This window comes from Euleptes europaea, chromosome 18, assembly GCF_029931775.1.
Source record: "Euleptes europaea isolate rEulEur1 chromosome 18, rEulEur1.hap1, whole genome shotgun sequence".
NCBI classification, from domain to species: Eukaryota; Metazoa; Chordata; class Lepidosauria; order Squamata; family Sphaerodactylidae; genus Euleptes; species Euleptes europaea.
The window spans coordinates 36,526,386-36,544,176 of NC_079329.1; the positions used below are offsets into that span (position 1 = coordinate 36,526,386).

A 17,791-nucleotide genomic window follows, 5' to 3' on the forward strand; every position below is an offset into this window, starting at 1 on the left:
AGGTGTTGAAGGTTATGTTTTCTTCTCATCCAACTGATCAAGGTAGAAACAGTATCAAGACTAATGATTTAGATTTCAAGAATTGTAATCCGGTTTCTATATGAAGCATTGCACTGAATTAGAAATTAAATGTTTGTTTAAACAAACTTGGTCAAAGGCCGCCTCATATTGGGATAAGACGGCAAAAATGGATTTTATGGTTATAATTAACGAGTTATAGAAACTAGTGAAATTTTATATCTCTGCATTTTTAAATGTTAAAAAAACAGTTAGACACTTCTTTGGAAGTCGGGTGTGGGGTCACGGTTTTAGGTGGGTGGAGGGGGAATGGGTATCTTCTTTTTCTGAATAATAGAATTTTAGAATATAAGAATTAGGTATACTGATACCCTTCCGTTATTGTATTTTTGTATTTTTTTTGTATTTTGTACTGTTCATTTAAGTTGTTGTTTGTTTTATGTTATAAATTTTTTTGTATTTTGTACTGTTCATTTAAGTTGTTTGTTTTATGTTATAAAATTTTTTGTATTTTGTACTGTTCATTTAAGTTGTTGTTTGTTTTATGTTATAAAAAAATTTGTATTTTGTACTGTTCATTTAAGTTGTTGTTTGTTTTATGTTATAAAATTCAATAAAAACTTATAAAAAGAAAGAAAGAAATTAAATGCAAAGGGGACAAGAAAGTTATCCCGAAGACAGAGGAGGAGAGAGGGGAAGGCAAGGTAAACAGGTGAATTAATGAGTGATACGGAATAGAGAGGTGTTGTTTCTCTCATGGGATCCTCGTCATGAATGATGGAAACGACTGTAGTATAAAAAAAAAATTTAAAATGCTATTTTTAAAAAAATGAACAACGGTTGCAGGTAAGTGCGACTGGGTTTTCTTCTTCTTCTTCTTCTTCGTCCCGCCCCGCAGCTGATTTCCAAAGGTCAGCGCTGGCCAGAGCCGGCCCCGCCCTCTGGCAGCCGTCGGCGCTCCGGGTTGGCCGAGCCGGACTGGAGGGCGGGGGGCCGGCCCGGCCCCGGCCGAAGGGGCTGGCCGCGCGCGCCAGGAGCCCGGGCAGGAGGAGCGGGGCGGTGCGCAGGCTGGTGGCGCGCGCCGGAGTTGGCCGGCCCCCGGGCAGGTAAGCCCCTGCCTGGCCCTGCTGCCTGCCGGGAGGGGAGGGGGCTTCTGGCCGCCCACGCCCGGCCGAGGGTCTCGGGGCTCCGCTCCGGAGAGGGCGGCGGGGTGCGGGGCTCCTCGGAGCGGGGCTGCAGAGGGAGCTGCCGGGCGGCGTCGGGGTGTCCCTCCCTGGCGACGGAGGGGCGCTCGGGGAGGGGGGGGAAGAAAAACCCTCCGGGGACCGAGCCCGACTCTGGCGCTCTTTCGACCCCCTCCCGCCCCGTCTGTAATGGGGACACTGCAAGGAGGGGCTAGGAGGTTACCACGGCGTGTTTCTTTCCCAACCGGGGAGGCAACTGTTCCTTGGACATATTTAGTTATCGACTGTATTTCTCCCCAGTGGGGGCCCAGGCCGCCTTACGTGGTTCTCCCCTCTTGCATTTTATCCTCGGAACCACCACCCTGTAAGGTAGGCTAGGCTGGATGCACCTGCGGGTGCATCCACCTTACGTGGCTCTCCCCTCTTGCATTTTATCCTCGGAACCACCGCCCTGTAAGGTAGGCTAGGCTGGATGCACCTGCGGGTGCATCCACCTTACGAGGCTCTCCCCTCTTGCATTTTATCCTCGGAACCACCGCCCTGTAAGGTAGGCTAGGCTGGATGCGCCTGCGGGTGCATCCACCTTACGTGGCTCTCCCCTCTGGCGTTTTATCCTTGGAACCACCGCCCTGTAAGGTAGGCTGGGCTGGATGCACCTGCGGGTGCATCCACCTTATGTGGCTCTCCCCTCTTGCATTTTATCCTCGGAACCACCGCCCTGTAAGGTAGGCTGGGCTGGATGCACCTGCGGGGGTCCGGGGCCGTCCACCAGCCAGCTTCCTTGCCGGAGTGGGGATTCCAACCGGGGTCTCCCAGCTCCTAGTCTGACGGATGGCTGTGCCACGCTGGCATTGCGCTTCACCTTGGGAGCCTTCCTTTCCTGGGCATGGTGCCCCAGATCAGTGCCCTGCCAGCCTTTCTGACCACAGAATTGGAGGGGGGCTGGTTGGAAGGTCTAACTTAGAAATTTTGTCGGTTGTTTCCACAGGGGGTTTTTTCTCTGTGTGCGAGGCAGGAATCACCCAGATGAAAGGGAGGGGGATTTCTTTCGGAACTGGCAGCATCCCCAGGGGTTCCCCCTTTAATCCAAAGAAAAATAAAGCTTAGTTTAAAGGGGAAGTTGCAAGGCAGCCAGAGGTGCGTGTGGATGCCATTCCTGTTTGCTACCCACTGCTGTGGCCAGGTGTGTGCATGGAGGGGGTGATTCCACCCCCTCCCCACCTGCACAAGAAGAAGGTTGGTTTTTATATTCCACCTTCATCTGCCACTTAAGAAAGAATCAAACCGGCTTATCGCCTTCCCTTCCTTTCCCCACAACAGACACCTTGCGGGGTAGGTGGGGCTGAGAGAGCTCTAAGAGAGCTGTGACTAGCCCAAAGTCTTCCAGCTGGCTTCATGTGGAGGGGTGGGGAAACCAACCCAGTTCACCAGATTAGCCTCCGTTGCTCATGTGGAGGAGTGGGGAATCAAACCTGGCTCTCCAGATTAGAGTCCACTGCTCCAAACCACCGCTCTTAACCACTATACCACCCTGGCTTGAGGAACAGACTCAGTGTGTATTATGGATAGTTAAGAAAATGTAACACATATTTCAGTTCTGCCTCTATATTTTCTTCCCTGTTGTAAAAAACAGCAAGACCCGGCTGAGAGAGAGAGAGACGCACTGTGTGTGCTGTGCTTGCGTTAATGCTCTCCTTGTGTGTTTTGCCACCCCAGATTTGCTGTTTCTGTGAGCCCTCGCAACCCAGGCCGTGACCCTCTCCAAGGTCTGGCCCCCATCCGGTGGACTATGGGGAACCAGCTGGCTCCAGTGCCCCCCTTCCTGCCCCCTCTGCAGGCCCTGCACGTGGTGGTGGTGGGGCTGGACGCTGCGGGAAAGACCTCCCTGCTCTACCGCCTGAAGTTGCAGGAGTTCGTCAAGAGCGTGCCCACCAAAGGCTTCAACATGGAGAAGATCCGGGTCCCGCTGGGGGGCTCTCGCGCCATCACCTTCCAAGTGTGGGATGTGGGGGGCCAGGAGAAGCTGCGCCCGCTGTGGAAGTCCTACACGCGCTGCACAGACGGGCTGGTCTTTGTGGTCGACTCTGCAGAAGCCGAGCGCCTGGAGGAGGCTCGGGTGGAGCTGCACAGGATCACCCGCGCCTCGGACAACCAAGGGATCCCCGTGTTGGTGCTGGCCAACAAGCAGGACGCAGCTCAGGCGCTTTCAGTCGCCGAGGTGGAGAAGGTCCTCAGCCTGCATGAACTGGGCGCTTCCACGCTGAGCCACATCCAGGGGTGCAGCGCCGTCAGCGGCCTGGGACTTCAGCAGGGCCTGGAGAAGCTCTACGAGATGATCCTCAGGCGCAAAAAGCTCCTTCGTGGCAGCAAGAGGAAGCGCTGAGAGGAGGGGGGCGGAAATCTGGGTTTGCGATCCTGCAGCGTGGACTGACCTGGGACTTTTTGCGCTCCAGGACACACTGTGTTACCACTCCAAGGTGTTGCTTTTGGACAATACCTAGATCAAGAATAGGCAAGCGGCAGTTTTCCTTCTGGTGGACTAGAACGTTTGGACTTGTAGAACCTGGACACAGCCTGGTCCAGAGGGTGGCCAACGAGGCAGTCTCCATTCTGGGGAGTGGGGCTCCCCGGGAGAGGAAGGGGGAGTCTCCCAAAAAGCAGGAGGCTGCGGCCAGGGAATCTGTTCGGCCCATTTTGCCTCAACCGTCATTTGTTTGGGTCTTTTTAAAAAATGTTTTTATGGCCTGTTTGTGGGCTCCTGGGTTGTGTGTGTGTTTGTCAAGAAGCGAACTCTAAATTATTAAAAAGGCAGTTTGTAAAACGGAGCACGGCACTTGGTGACTATCCGTGTGCAGCGGGGTGGGGGTGGGCGGGAGATTTTGGCTGGCCTGATGTGTGCCAAAGATAAAGAAGGGCTGAAAAAGCACAGCTGAGTTTCGAAGACAAAAGTTGCTGGCGTGGCAGCTGGAAAGCGAGTTTCTTTTCCGGGAAGGGCAGGCCGGGCTCACCCTTCCGAAGATGCAGCAGCTCCCTGCAGGCGGTTTCAGAAGCTGCTTCCTTTGCCTCTTGTGGCCTTCCCACAACTCTGCCCGAGGGAGCTGTGGGGTGCGAGGGAGCGACAGCTGTGGTTCCTGGCAGGCAACGCCCTTGGATGGTCTCCTTCTGTGCTGTTTCCTCTCCCCTACATCTCCATCAGGCTCTGAGAGATGGCCTTTGTCTGCCGGGACCCCTGGGGGAATGGACTGTTCTGGGGCAGTGGAGGTGTTCTTGTTTCCATCTTGGGTGGGCAGAGCAGGGGTGGAGGAGGAGGCTGCTTTGGAGTCCTGGTTCTGGGGGTGGCGCCATGGGGGGGTTGTGGAATTCCCTTGGCTGTTGCTCTGGTGCTTCCAAGGGCCCCAGGGGAGGGGCCGTGGCTCTGAGTAGACAATCCTGACTTTGATGGACCAAGGGTCTCCAAACTGAAGCACTGCAGGAGTCATTCCCTAATCACCCCCTAAGCATTTTTGAGGAGTCATACCCAAATCATCTACTTTCCAGGTTTTCCTCGTCTTCAGTGTGTTTTGCCCAACCTGGTTTAGTACTATTTTCTATGTGGACACTCTGTTACCAATACTGAGGCCTCTGAATTTGCAGGAGCAATGAATGCAGAGTGGAAAATTCCCTCCATTTGGATGCAGGCCAATATTATGAAGTCAGTGCTGGATAATTTAAAACCATAAATCTTTACAAAATTACGAGGAATTCCTTTTTATTTGCCTCTAGCATTCTGTTCTTAGCAAAGGAAGCTTCATGCATTCAAATCTAAGGCTGGGCTGAGCCACCAGCCCTTCAAACCACCAGCAACCTGCTCGGACGGGTCCAGGCTCTGGTGACAGCTGCTGCATCCAGCACAAACCGGCACCTGCCTACTCAGGAACCTGAAAGGGGGGCCGTTGGTTGGGCCTTGGCAACAGCTCCAGCCGCCCAGCACCTCAAGCCGTTCGCGTTTCTCTCTGTGTGCGGTGAGGTGTTCTGTTCTTATTTGACATACAAGCCCATGTGTCAGCCCGAGATACCAAAAGCATCTTTCTCGGTGAAAGGTGGGCCCCTTTCAGGACCGAACTAGGCATTCCCTCAGCATGCGGACGTTTCCAGCCTGTGTTTGCTGCGATCACAAGGGATGCTGCCGAGAGGAATTCCAAGGGCACCTGATCCCGTTGTTTGCCTCTGAACATTTAGTTCTGCCTTCAGTTTTAGACCCCTGTTTTGGTCCCGCTGTTTGAATTCTTAAAATTTTAAACGCAGAGCAAGAAAGGTTTGTCCGAGTTCAGCTGAGAAGATGTTCTAGGGACGTAGTGGAGCTTTTGAGATATTCGTCAACAGCACTGAATCTTTCAGATTAGGTGGTGACTTGTAAAGGGGACATCTAAAAAATACATGCTCTGTGGTTTCCAGCTCCCCTGTGTTACCCGGGCAAAGTCTCTCCGCCCTGGGGATCTTAAATCTCTAATAGGGCAGATGGTAAGGCTGCACATCTGGCCAGTGTATAGGCCCTCCTATGTGTGTTCCTTTCCAGGGAGTATAAATATGCAGCTGGTGCTAGAATATACCTGGGATGTTGAGGTGCTATAAATGCCTTGTAGCAAGAGCTATGGAGGTGAGGCTGGGCTAATGAGGTAAGGGAACAGGCTGCAGAAGAGGTGACCTCACAGGCCGCACCGAATGGAGGCTCTGGAGGGCGTTGGACAAGCAACAGGAGGGCCTGGAGCTGGGCGCCAGCCTGCGCCACTAATCCCTGTTTATGTAAGAGAATTGAGGGCAACTGGTTTAAATCTCCTTTGGGACAGTTACATAAGGGCTTTCCAGAGGTGGTGTTGAGTGTGCCACGCCCAGGATAAGCCCTGCTCCAGCTCTTTGTCTCCCTTCACACAAATGAGCTGCACTCAACAACACAGCCTCTCTTAGGAACAAGTTGGGGGGGTGGGGGGCTGAGCCCTGCCTCCAGGGGGAGAAGGCATATGGGTCGTCTTCACTAGCTGTCCTCCTCAAGAGCGATTCTTGATTCCTAAAATTGGAAGTGCCACCTGAGAACGGCCTGGAAGCCACGTCCTGTGACTCGGGGCACTTCGTCTCATCTCTGCCTCCTATCTGTGTGTGCATTGGGGGTGGGGGGAGATGGCTGTGGTCACTCAGCAGGTGGCACCTGGAGATCTCGCACCATTACAATTGATCTCCAGATGACCAAGATTAGTTCTTCTGGAGAAAATGACCGTTTCGGAGGGTGGACTCCATGGCATTATACCCTCCTGAGGTCCCTCCCCAAACCCTGCCCTCCCCAGGCTCCACCCCTAAATTCTCCAGGTATTTCTCAACTCAGCTGGCAACCCTAGGCGGTGGGGAGACCACAGCAGTGTCTGGCCTAATCGAGGGCCTCATCCCTCCTCAAGTTAAACTGCTTCCAACAGAATCTTTGTTCCCTTCAGAGGTCTTGCAAATGAGTGTCCAGCTTGAATCTGGTATGCGCATCACTGTTGACTCCACATGCCTGAATCCTCCTTCCTACAAAAATGTGTTTTCACCCATGAAAAGCTTGCATAGCAGGCAGGGGACTCCAGCCTCTGAACTGCTGGCAGTCCATGTGGGAAGGGGAAGTTTCCCACAGCAAGTAGTATTCCAGGTGATCCTCACCTCTCATCTGACACTTTTCTGCCCAGCTGAAGGTTTCTTGCTTCATCTGTGTTTGAGAGAACAAGGGCTTCTGCCTCCCCACCCCAAAGACACCAAGGGGAATTGCATTTATTCTACTGATAAAAAGTACAAGTTCCAAGCAGTTCAAGTTCTTCAGACGGGGAGAAATTGTTCAAATGAAACAAATATTTACTTAAATCTTAAGCAAAGTGAAAATAAATGTATATATTATTGATTTGTAATAATTCTCATTAAATCTTAATGATTTAAAGAATGATAAGTGAGCCATGCTTGATGAGTATATTCAAAACATGCATTGCTGATCCGCTTGTGGGGACCAGGTGGCAGGAGGGCCTGCGGACAAAAGAGATTTGGCTTCTCTCCTCATGTCTGTTTAGAAGATGGGGTCATTGTGAAAAATTCAGTGACAAAAAAGGATATTTTTCAAGGACTTTCCATCCCACCTGCTCATGCAAAGACGTCTCTCAGATTCCTTTGGAGGAAACTGGAGTCTGGCTCTGCAATTGGTGGGAGGGGATTATTTGCCCAGGCATTGGAGCCAAGACAGGTGAAATGTGGATCCGCAACCATCAGCAGGTGATGGATCTGGCCAGGTCATGTCATTGTCTGAGGCATCTGAGTGTGTGTGTGGGGGGGGGGAAGATAGGGGTTGGTTTCTGCTCCTTTCTGGGCCACAAAGTTCTCCACTGTGTACACTCACACCTCCCATTCCCCTGCATTGTGCCACACCCATGGGAATGCACACAACACAAGAGAGCAGTACTATGGGACCATATATTGACATGGCTGGGAAATGACAATTGAAAAAAACAGGAAGGACTTGCTTAATAGGTACCTGTATTAAAATGCTTATGTTCGCCATGCAGTGTTCAAAATCCTAAAAAGACCAGGGAATTTCATATATCCAAAAAGCAATGTATATGCTGTGGGTAAGAAATATAAACTTTTATTATCCTGCATTAATTACAAATTAAGACTATTTGTCCATGCTACAGTAGATATGTGGCTTTAGGATTGCAAGTTTAATCTTAAAATCAACATCCCCCCAGAGATTGTGCACCGATTTTAAGGAATTAGACTGGAGCGTCAACTACATTGGCATTGATAATTGCATTACCTAGTTCTGTAATTTTGGTGCAGATTTTTTAAAGCATTTTCCAATTTTGAAATTTAGTTCTTATTATATTTTACATATTTTGCTTATGTCATATATGTAATGTTGTATAGTGCTTCTTTTTTAGTTAAATTAAAAAAAAACAGGAAGGACATAATGGAACTAGTTTGGGGGGAATTGTCTGAGGAAGAAAAAGAGGGCATTGGTGGGGGTCCCTGCCAGGGGAGGGGAGTAGGACTCCTGCAGTGAGGGGGTCACACGTCTGCTTCATAGTGAAGCTGGTCTGTGACTTGGGAGTCTCTGGGCAGAGTCTGTAGCCCTTCCCCTTCTGTATAGCACCTGGCCTAGAGGTTCAATGCACTAAAGGGCAGAGCCCACCTCTGGGCAGGAGCCCCAGACCCCTGCGCACAAGACAGGGCTAGCCAGCCGCGCAGAGGGTTTCCCACAGCGACAGTGGCAACTTCCAGGCAGGTATCTGCCGGGGCAGCTTCCTCCTCCTATCAGACTCCCATCTCCTCTCAAGGCGTGTGTGGTGTGGTTGAAATGAGAGCCTGGATTTTGACCAGGAGGGGCTGCAACTGTGGCAGGAAGAGTCCCCCCCCCCCAGGCAGTTGTGGGTGCCTGTGGCCAGGGCCCCACCCCTAAGAACAACCTTGGGACTTGCAAGTTAAGATGTCCTCTCCAGCAGTAAGGAATAGCTGCCTCCCTCATGAATAGGTGAAGAAGCAGCACGGACGGATGGAGGGGTTTGGGGTTTCCCACCTGGGTCTTCCCTTGCTGATTTATCAGGCCAGAGCTGTATCTTGGCCAGATGCTGACAGTAGAGAGTGAGACTGGTGAATATCTTGTCCCAAATCCTCCTGGCCTCTTTACGTGGCTATTGCCTCCCCATTCCAAGATTCTTCCCTTTTTCCTCCACATGAAGCCTATTGAGTGACCTTGGGCTAGCCACAATCCTCTCTGAACTTTCTCAGCCCTACCTACCTCACAAGGTGTCTGTTCTGGGGAGGGGAAGGGAAGGGGATTGTAAGCTGCTTTGAGACTCCTTAAAGGTAGAGCAAAGTAGGGTATAAAAACCAACTCTTCTCCTCCTCCTCCTCCTCTCTTCCTTACCTCCCTTGATGGAAAAGCAGCAATTAGGAATCTGATAAGGCAGGCAAGGCCATGGGGGGAGGGGGAGGTGAGGGAGACACACTCCCATGTGTTGAGCGATCAGGAGGACAGGTGAGAGAGCTCACAAGAGGCAGGAATGAGTGGTGATTGATGGGCGGACAGGTTGGTATGCAGGTATTTCACGTGCCGCCACCAGATGCCCTCCCACCTCTGCCGAGGGAAATCCAAACCCATGAGCCACCTGAGATGCTCCACAAAGGGAAGAGCTTGTTGCATTTCTGGGCCAGTCTTGGGCATGGAGCTTCGGATCAGCGGCAGGCTTGAGCTACAGGAAGTAATATTGATCTCTGTGTGAGCATGTGTAGCGGGCCATTCCCTCAACCCCAAACAGCCCAAACATGGCCAGGATCCTGACTGAGGGCTTTGAACCCGGGACTCCCCAGTTCTAGAGTGACCCCCCAGGGTTGCCAACCTCCAGGTACTAGCTGGAGATCTGCTATCTTAACTGATCTCCAGCCGACAGAGAATAGTTCACCTGGAAAAAATGGCTGCATTTGGCAATTGGACTTTATGGCATTGAATTCCTCTCCCCAAACCCTGCCCTCCCCAGGCTCCGCCCAAAAACCCTCCCACCTGCCAGTGGCGAAGAGGGACCTCGCAATGCTACCCCCCACACTTTGTCCCTGGGGCTCTCTGCTTTGTTTTCCGGTCAGTGAGAACAGAGGCAGCCTTGCATAAAGCATCTGAGACACAGAGGAGTACAGGGGGATGGTGGTTGTGGAACTGAGAAAGGATGCCATTCTAGGTGGGGGGGTATCAAAGAAGACCATCTCTGCAAGGCCTCCATGGGCAGTCTGGTAGTTCAGGTGACTATTCTGATCCAGGGGAGGATCCAAAACAGTTCCTAGCACAACTGCTTGGGTTTCAGAGATGCAATCTTCAGTAGACTTAGGTATGCAAATGCCAAGTGCTTACACGCCGCACACATTCTTTTAATGTCGCCATACCCAGTGCCTCCCTGCTCCCGGGCAAACCAGAAACTGTTCCTGCCTAATGAAAGCAGCTGCCCTTAATTAGGTCCTTCTTAAGGAAGGAAACGGTCACCCCCTCACCTTCATTCCCTGGGGGAGTTTCAGGGGAGTTGTGACACCAGTTCTGTGCCTTGTAAGAGGGGGTGGCCTTGGGGCTTTGGGCCGCTGGTGTTGGGAGGTACCTTTTCCCAGGAGCACTTTGTAGCCAATGGGGTCTGGTAGAAGAAGGGAATAGGACTCTGTGGTTTGAGAGGACTCAGGTAAGGAAAAATGTCTTAGGATGCCCCAATTTGACACTTGCCGGGCTCTCCCCCCCCCCACCCCCAGCACTCCTGAAAGAGTTTAGGGGTCAGCAGCTTGATCAGGTTGTTGTGAATTTGCTTTGTGCTGATGTTGTGCCAAAACATGACCCTAGCAGAGAATGGAGAGGCAACTTCCACATGCCCCAACTGTCCCAGCAATAGGGATGCCAACCTCCAGGTGCTGGCTGGAGATTTCCCACTATTACCACTAGGGTTGAGAACCTGCAGGTACTCTCTGGAGATCTCCTGCTATTACAACTGATCTCCAGCCGATAGAGATCAGTTCCTCTGGAGAAAATGGCCGCTTTGGCAATTGGACTCTATGGCATTGAAGTCCCTCCCCTCCCCAAACCCCACCCTCCTCATGCTCCGCCCCCAAACCCTCCCACTGATGGCAAAGAGGAACCTGGCAACCCTAATTACCACTAATCTCCAGGTGACACAGATCAGTTCACCTGGAGAAAAGGGCCACCTTAGAAGGTGGACTGTATGACATTATACCCTGCTGAGGTCCCTCCCTCCCCAAACCCTGCCTTCCCCAGGCTCCACCTCCAAAATCTCTAGGTATTTCCCAGCCCAGAGCTGGCAACCCTACCCAGCAGGTTCTGTTAGAAAGGGGGGACTTTGCTTTCTTATTGCACTTAAGCCTCCCCAAATTCCCATGGCGTCCTCTTAAATGCCATGTTGATGGTGCAACAATAAACACGCTCTGAGTATCCCACCAAAGGTCTGGGACTGCTCTAGCGGCTACACAACAACTTTCAAGGAAGCTGCTTGTTGTTATGAAACAAGCCACAGCACCCCTGCTTGGCCTGGGGAGGGTGCCTGCCCTGAAAGTCAGCCTGGCAGTCAGTTGTGGCGGAAAAGGACTCATCATTTTGGAGATGAAGCTTCCAGCCTGAAGAAAACAAGCAACACCTGTTTGGCATGGAATGTAAATGCTGTGCTTTGGAATGCTACCTGGCATGGCTTTCTAGCTCCTGTGGTTTGGGCTGGAAACCCTGACAATGTGAACTCAGGTAAAGATGCAGAATTCATACCAATGAACCTGCTTCATCCTGAGTCAGACTGTCAGCCTAGCAAGGGCAGTCTTGTCTGCTCTGCCTGGCAGTACCTCTCCAGGGTTTCAGCTGGAGGTAGGGTTGCCAGGTGGGAGGTTTTTGGGGCAGAGCCTGAGGAGGGCAGGGTTTGGGGAGGGGAGGGACTTCAATGCCATAGAGTCCAATTGCCAAAGCGGCCATTTTCTCCAGGTGAACTGATCTCTATCAGCTGGAGATCAGTTGTAATAGCAGGAGATCTCCAGCTACTACCTGGAGGTTGGCAACCCTAGCTGGAGGGCTTTCACGCCCCTGACCTTTTAACAGAGATTGAACCTGGAGCCCTTCTGTATGCCAAAGAGAGTTTCTGCCACTGAGCCACAAGCCCTCCTCATAAGTCTAAGCAGATGCAAGCAACCCATGGAAAGTGGACAATTGATCGGAGGGTGATGTGGGAGGACACTCCAAAAAACAGTGCTCCAGTTCGGAAGCCAAGCTGGAGAAAATTGTCCATATGGAAGCAGCCCGTTCAGAATGTGGGGTCCGCACAGGCACAGCGGAAGGGCAGAATTTGCTATTCTTTACAGAGTAGCATCCCAAGAAATTAATCTGGAAAACAGTGCAAAAACTCTCTGAGCAGGATGATAAATGCTAATCTAGATGGGCATTGGGCAGTGCTGTGCAAAACCGCAGAAGCCAGAGGGAGAGCTGAGCAGAACGTGCAGTAGTGGGTGGGTGGCGGCTTCTAGTCCCTCCCTGGCCAGCTGTAGGAGAACAAACGATGCACATGTTTGGAAAAGCAGGGTAAAAATATCTGCAATAAAGAGATCAGTTGTATAATATGGCTTTCCTTGATAATGAATGATCCTAAAGTTTGGAAAGCTTGAGGAAGTCCATGTAATTTCAGTGTCTGCCATGAAGATGGAAATCCCACTGAGACACAGAGAGATCTGGACCCAGACAGCCCTCTGAAAGAGCCTAGTCCTCATCCAGTTGGAAGGACCTAGCCCACCTGGAAGTAGGGTTGCCAACCCCCAGGTAATAGCTGGAGATCTCCTGCTATTACAACTGATCTCCAGTCAATAGAGATCAGATCACCTGGAGAAAACGGCTGCTTTGGCAATTGGACTCTATAGCATTGAAGTCCCTCCCCAAACCCTCCCCTCCTCAGGCTCTGCCCCAAAAACCTCCCGCCAGTGGCAAAGAGGGACCTGGCAACCCTGGCTGGAAGGAAGGAAGGCTGCCCAAGAGGAAGGGCCGTCTAGCCCACTAGCCCTGTACAGGGTGCCCAAGGTAAAACTCCCTGGGAGTTCAGCAGATCTGACACAACAAGGAAGATTAGAAGAAGAAGAAGAGTTGGTTTTTCTATGCTGACCTTCTCTACCACTTAAGGAAGAATCAAACTGGCTTACAATCACCTTCCCTTCCCCTCCCCACAACAGACACCTTGTGAGGTAGGTGGGGCTGAGAGAGCGTGACTTGTCCAAGGTCACCCAGCTGGCTTCATGTGTGTGTGTGTGTGGGGGGGATCCAGTTCACCAGATTAACCTCCGCCGCTCATGTGGAGGAGTGGGGAATCGAACCCGGTTCTCCACCGTTCCAAACCATCAGTCTTATCCACTATGCCACACTGGCTCTCAAACTGGCCTGGCTTGAAGGAAGATGCAGTGGGAGTTTTTCTCTGGGAGAGGAAAACAGTGTAGGGTAAGTGGGGGGGGGGAGATAATTTCCTCCTAGCAGCACAGAGTCCTGCACGGGGTGGGGATGGGGGGAAATGTACTGATCCTTCTAAAAAATTCCCACAGAGAGCTAAAGCAAAGTGTGCTGGAGGGGGGCTCGTTTAAATTGCAGATCCAGCCATAGCAACCTTGCCCAAAAATTATGCTGGTCCACCTTTGGAGTCCATAGAATAAAATCCCTCTTTCATCATCCTTCTTAATTGCTGTAGATTTGGAAGAGGTTTCCCCACTACATATTCCAGCCTTTTGCCCTGGGAAATCCTTCCCCTCTCCTTCCATGTCTTTGGGGTCTGCCTGCGGTCACTCGGGCAGGTGATGAAATGCCTTCAAGAGGTGCAGAGATGCAAGTAGATGCTGTGCAAGACCTCTGCCTGAGACCCTGGAGAGCCGCTGCCGGCCTTAGTAGACAATACTGACTTTGAGGGACTGAGGGTTTGATTCAGTAGAAGGCAGCTTGATGTGTGCATGTGTCTCCCTTCCCCAACCCACGCCCTCCCCAGGCTCCTGCCACAAAATCTCCAAGTATTTCCCAACCCAGAGCTGGCAACCCTATGTAGTATGGAGGGAGGCCAGCTCAGACATTGTGAGGTTTAGTTGGAAGGGTCACTGGCAGTAGGCTGGCCTTCAGCCCGCAGTCAGATCCAGCAGCCCCCCCCCCTTCCCATCTGTCTGGCTGTCTGGCCAGGTTGCCTGGGAGAGCTAATCTGTAAGAAGGCAGCATCTGTGTCCACCTGGGTCATGGCGGAATCAGCGGGGAGGGGGCTGGCAGCCCTCAACAGCTGCTGCCAGGGAGGGGGTCGTCCGTGGGGTCAAAGCATCCAGGCAGCCTTGCAAGGGATCCAGGGGCTCTGGTTGCAGCCCCCTCCCCTTCTAGTAGCATCTCTCCCCGCATCCCCTGCCAGCCTGAGCAGCAGATGGTGCCTGGCTCCCAACTGCCTTGGGGCTGGGGGACAAATCTTGTACCTTGGAAGGTTTGGGCCACAATCCAAGATGTATGTGGGCTGGTTGTGGTTTCTCAGTTGTAAAAGGGGGGAAATCTTCTGCATATGAACAGAGGCACTTCCATCTTAATTGTTGTTTTACCTTCTCTGCCTCTGAAAAAAGATTTTGGGGTGGCTGTCTGTCAGCATTTATGGCCATTGGGTTGGTCCTAATGAAAGGTATTTAGCTACAGTTGCCAATCTCCAGGTGGTGGCTGGCGATCTCCTGCTTTTACAACTGATCTCCAGGCGACAGTTCACCTGGAGAAAATGGCCGCGTTGGCAATTGGACTCTAGGGCATTGAAGTCCCTCCCCTCTCCAAACCCCACCCACCTCAGGCTCCACCCCAAAATCTCCAGATATTTCCCATCCGGGAGCTGGCAACCCTATATTTTGCGCTTGTTTGGGGTTTTTGCGTGCACCAATATGGCAGTACAACTTTTCCTGCCTCAAAATAGGTCATGTGTTCAGAGACACTCTCGGCTCAGGGGTCGAGCGCCACTGGGGCTGAACCCTTCCTCAAAGAAAGCCAGGTATTTGCTAGAGCAGAAGGAGTATAATTTTAATATACCAATTTCCACCCCCTTTCCTGATTATTTTCCTTTTTGCCACAGGCCATTTATACATGGAAGATTTTGCCTTGGTTCTTGTAGGTTATCCGGGCTGTGTAACCGTGGTCTTGGAAAGAAAATTCCAAGACTATGGTTGCACAGCCCGGATAACTTACAAGAACCAATGAACTCTGACCGTGAAAGCCTTCGACAATATTTTGCCTTGGATTTGCTGTTCTATAGATGCAGATTTTTCCCAACTGAATTCTCAAAACTCTACATGGGGGCTTATTTTTGAATTTTAAGAATTTTGATGTGCATCTAAAAAGCAGCCAATCCAAAGCAAAATCTCCCATGCATAAATGGCCATAGTGTAATTACTACTAAGTGCCTGCTGTCTGCTTAGCCACTTCTCCTCTGTATCCTGCTCCCCCCCACCGCCATTAATTGCTGTAAATTGTTGATGGGTGCAGTTGGCAGCAGAGCCCCTGCTGTGCAGCAAGGCTCAATTAGAGCCGCATCAAAGTGGGACATGTGGGGGGGGGGTCTTGCTCGGTGGGGGGTAACTGGCAACTGTCACTTCAAGGAGAAGGGGGCAGTGCTGCAAAGGGCCCCAGACATCAAGTAGGAGGATGCTGAACAGGCCGGCCCTTCGTGGGCTTTCTCCTTTCAAGGAGCTCCCTGGTGATATGGGGTTCTGTGGCTGTAAAAGCACATCTGGACTGTGCGTGGTGTCATCACTGGAGTGCTGGACTATGATCTTGGAGACCCGGGTTCAAATCCCCATTCTGCCATGGAAGCTTGCTGGGTAACCTTGGCCCATTCACTCACTCACTCTCAGCCTAACCTGTCTCACAGGGTTGTTGTGCGGATAAAATAGAGGCGAGGAGAATGATGTAAGCTGCTTAGGGTCTTTAGGGTCTGAGAATACCTAAATAACTAAAACTAAAATGTAGATCCCTTTGTCCCACTGTGTTTTCCTTATTCCCATGGGCCTAGGGTTTTGGTTAGTGTAATGATTATATGATGATTTAATAAATATTCAGATGCATTTGAATTCTGGATTGGTGAGAGCATTGTATCATATAAGTGGTGGTATGTAGATGCCAAAGGGGCTCCTGCTGGCACCTGCTGCTGCCCCTCTGATTTGTACCTTGGGTGCCTTTCTATGCCACAAATGTCAGGCCTTGTGCTTTGGCCTTCTTGCCAAGAGCAAACTCTGCAAGCTGACATCCAAAGAGATGTGCTTCTCAGCCAGCTCCGAGAAGAATGCTCTTGGCCTTCGCCAACCCAGTACAAAACAAAGGCGCAGCAGATTGATTTGGGGTCCCATGAAAGTTCTGGGAAATGGGGAGGGGTGGGCTGTTCAGCTGCCCTCCCCTAAAGGCTTGCATTTGTTAGGACATTTTCTAGTTGGAGAAGATACCACAGAAGAAGGAAGAAAGGTGTTTCTGTGTGTTTGCCTGTGACATGAAAGACTGGGCAGTGTATTTTTATTTTTAAAAAATTGATTATAAGTTGATACATGGAGAATAAATAAAGGCAGCGGGGCAGCTATTACTCTGGGGGGATGTCGGTCCATCCATCCATGGTGGGTGGGCGGGCAGGCACGATGCTGCAAGGAGCATCTTTCTGGGGCTGGGACCCATTTTACACAGGCATGGACACTGGCCTTTTATGCAGGGATGTCAGCTCCTGACCCAAAGAACCAGAAATCACCACAGAGACATTTAGAATCCAAGCAGATGGCTTTTACTGGTCAAATAGGCAATACAGTGCATAAAGGATAAGATGACAGCTATGAGTGTCTTGCTAGCTAGTGGGCAATATAAGGCTTGAAAACGGCGGGAGATTACAAAGCATAAACAAGGCATATACAGAGCACACTTTCCCAGGAGCAGCGTTCCCAGGCTTTGGTATGTGGAGCCGTCCTTGAAGTCTGGACGGTGCAGCAAAGGAACAGAGGCAACAATGAAACCGAGATAACAGCCTGACAAGGGACTATGCAGGGACCCCATGGTCACCCTGCGCCGACTGCTTCGGGGCTTCCTTTTGATTATGCATGCCTTTCCGACCGTTAGAGGTCACCTCACTCTCCCCGTGCATTTTGCCCATGTTTTCCACATGCTGTTTTAGCCAGAATCTGGAAAACGCAGGCAAAATGCGTGGGGAAAACGAGGTGGAAAAGGCACGCACAATCAAAAGGAAGCCCTGAAGCAGTCAGCGGGGGTGACCACGGGGAAAAACGTCCCTGCATAAACGGCCATAGGTTAATTTCTCTACACCTGATCACTGTTTGCTTGATGACTGGCAGGTAAATGTTTCTGAACTCTACCTGTTGAGGAGTGTTGTGTCTGACCACTGCCCTGAACAGAGAGAGAGATTCCTTATTCCAAAGTGTCCCATTGCAAGCTTAGATTAAAAGTGAATTCTGGACCTGATAAGGTTAAAGACTGTTGAATTAGACTAATTGATTTAAAACCTTTGGATCCTTTAAAAACTAGGTTTATTTAGAAAATTTAATTTCTTTTAATGCAATATAAAAGCTACTAGGGGCAGGCATTGTTTTAGAAGCAGCAATTTCCCTATACTTACAATAGAGTGCTGACAATTAGCCAGGCATCATCTAGAAGCAATTAATTTTTCCCCTTGAAAGCTATTGGTTTATCTTAATATAAATAGAGGTAATGCTAGTTGAGAGGGGCTATGGCTCAGTGGTAGAGCATCTGCTTGGCATGCAGAAGGTCCCAGCTTCAATCCCTAGCATCTCCAGTTAAAGGGACTAGGCAAGTAGGTGATGTGAAAGACCCCTGCCTGAGACCCTGGAGAGTCGCTGCCAGTCTGAGTAGACAATACTGTCTTTGATGGACCAAGGATCTTATTCAGTATAAGGCAGCTTCATGTGTTCCATGTGAGAAGGCTGAAGTCTTTAGGGACACTGTGCTGCCCACCATTGTGGGTTCCAGCTCACACTCATTCAGTTAACAGCCGTATCCTGGATCCAGCACTATTAAAGGAGAAGCAAGTTAAGGC

At 50.8% G+C, this 17,791-nt stretch overlaps 1 protein-coding gene across 1 annotated transcript; it reads left to right on the forward strand.

Annotated features, from left to right (window-relative positions):
• Positions 1–2,991: 2,991 nt before the first annotated feature.
• ARL4D (ADP ribosylation factor like GTPase 4D) lies at positions 2,992–3,590 on the forward strand. Its single transcript, XM_056863400.1, has one exon. It carries the CDS (start codon positions 2,992–2,994, stop codon positions 3,583–3,585), a length of 594 nt encoding a protein of 197 aa, XP_056719378.1. The 3' UTR covers positions 3,586–3,590.
• Positions 3,591–17,791: the final 14,201 nt, after the last annotated feature.

Bases quoted from the DNA above. Each gene is read 5' to 3' on its own strand.
- ARL4D (XM_056863400.1), top strand. From the start codon at position 2,992: ATGGGGAACCAGCTGGCTCCAGTGCCCCCCTTCCTGCCCCCTCTGCAG.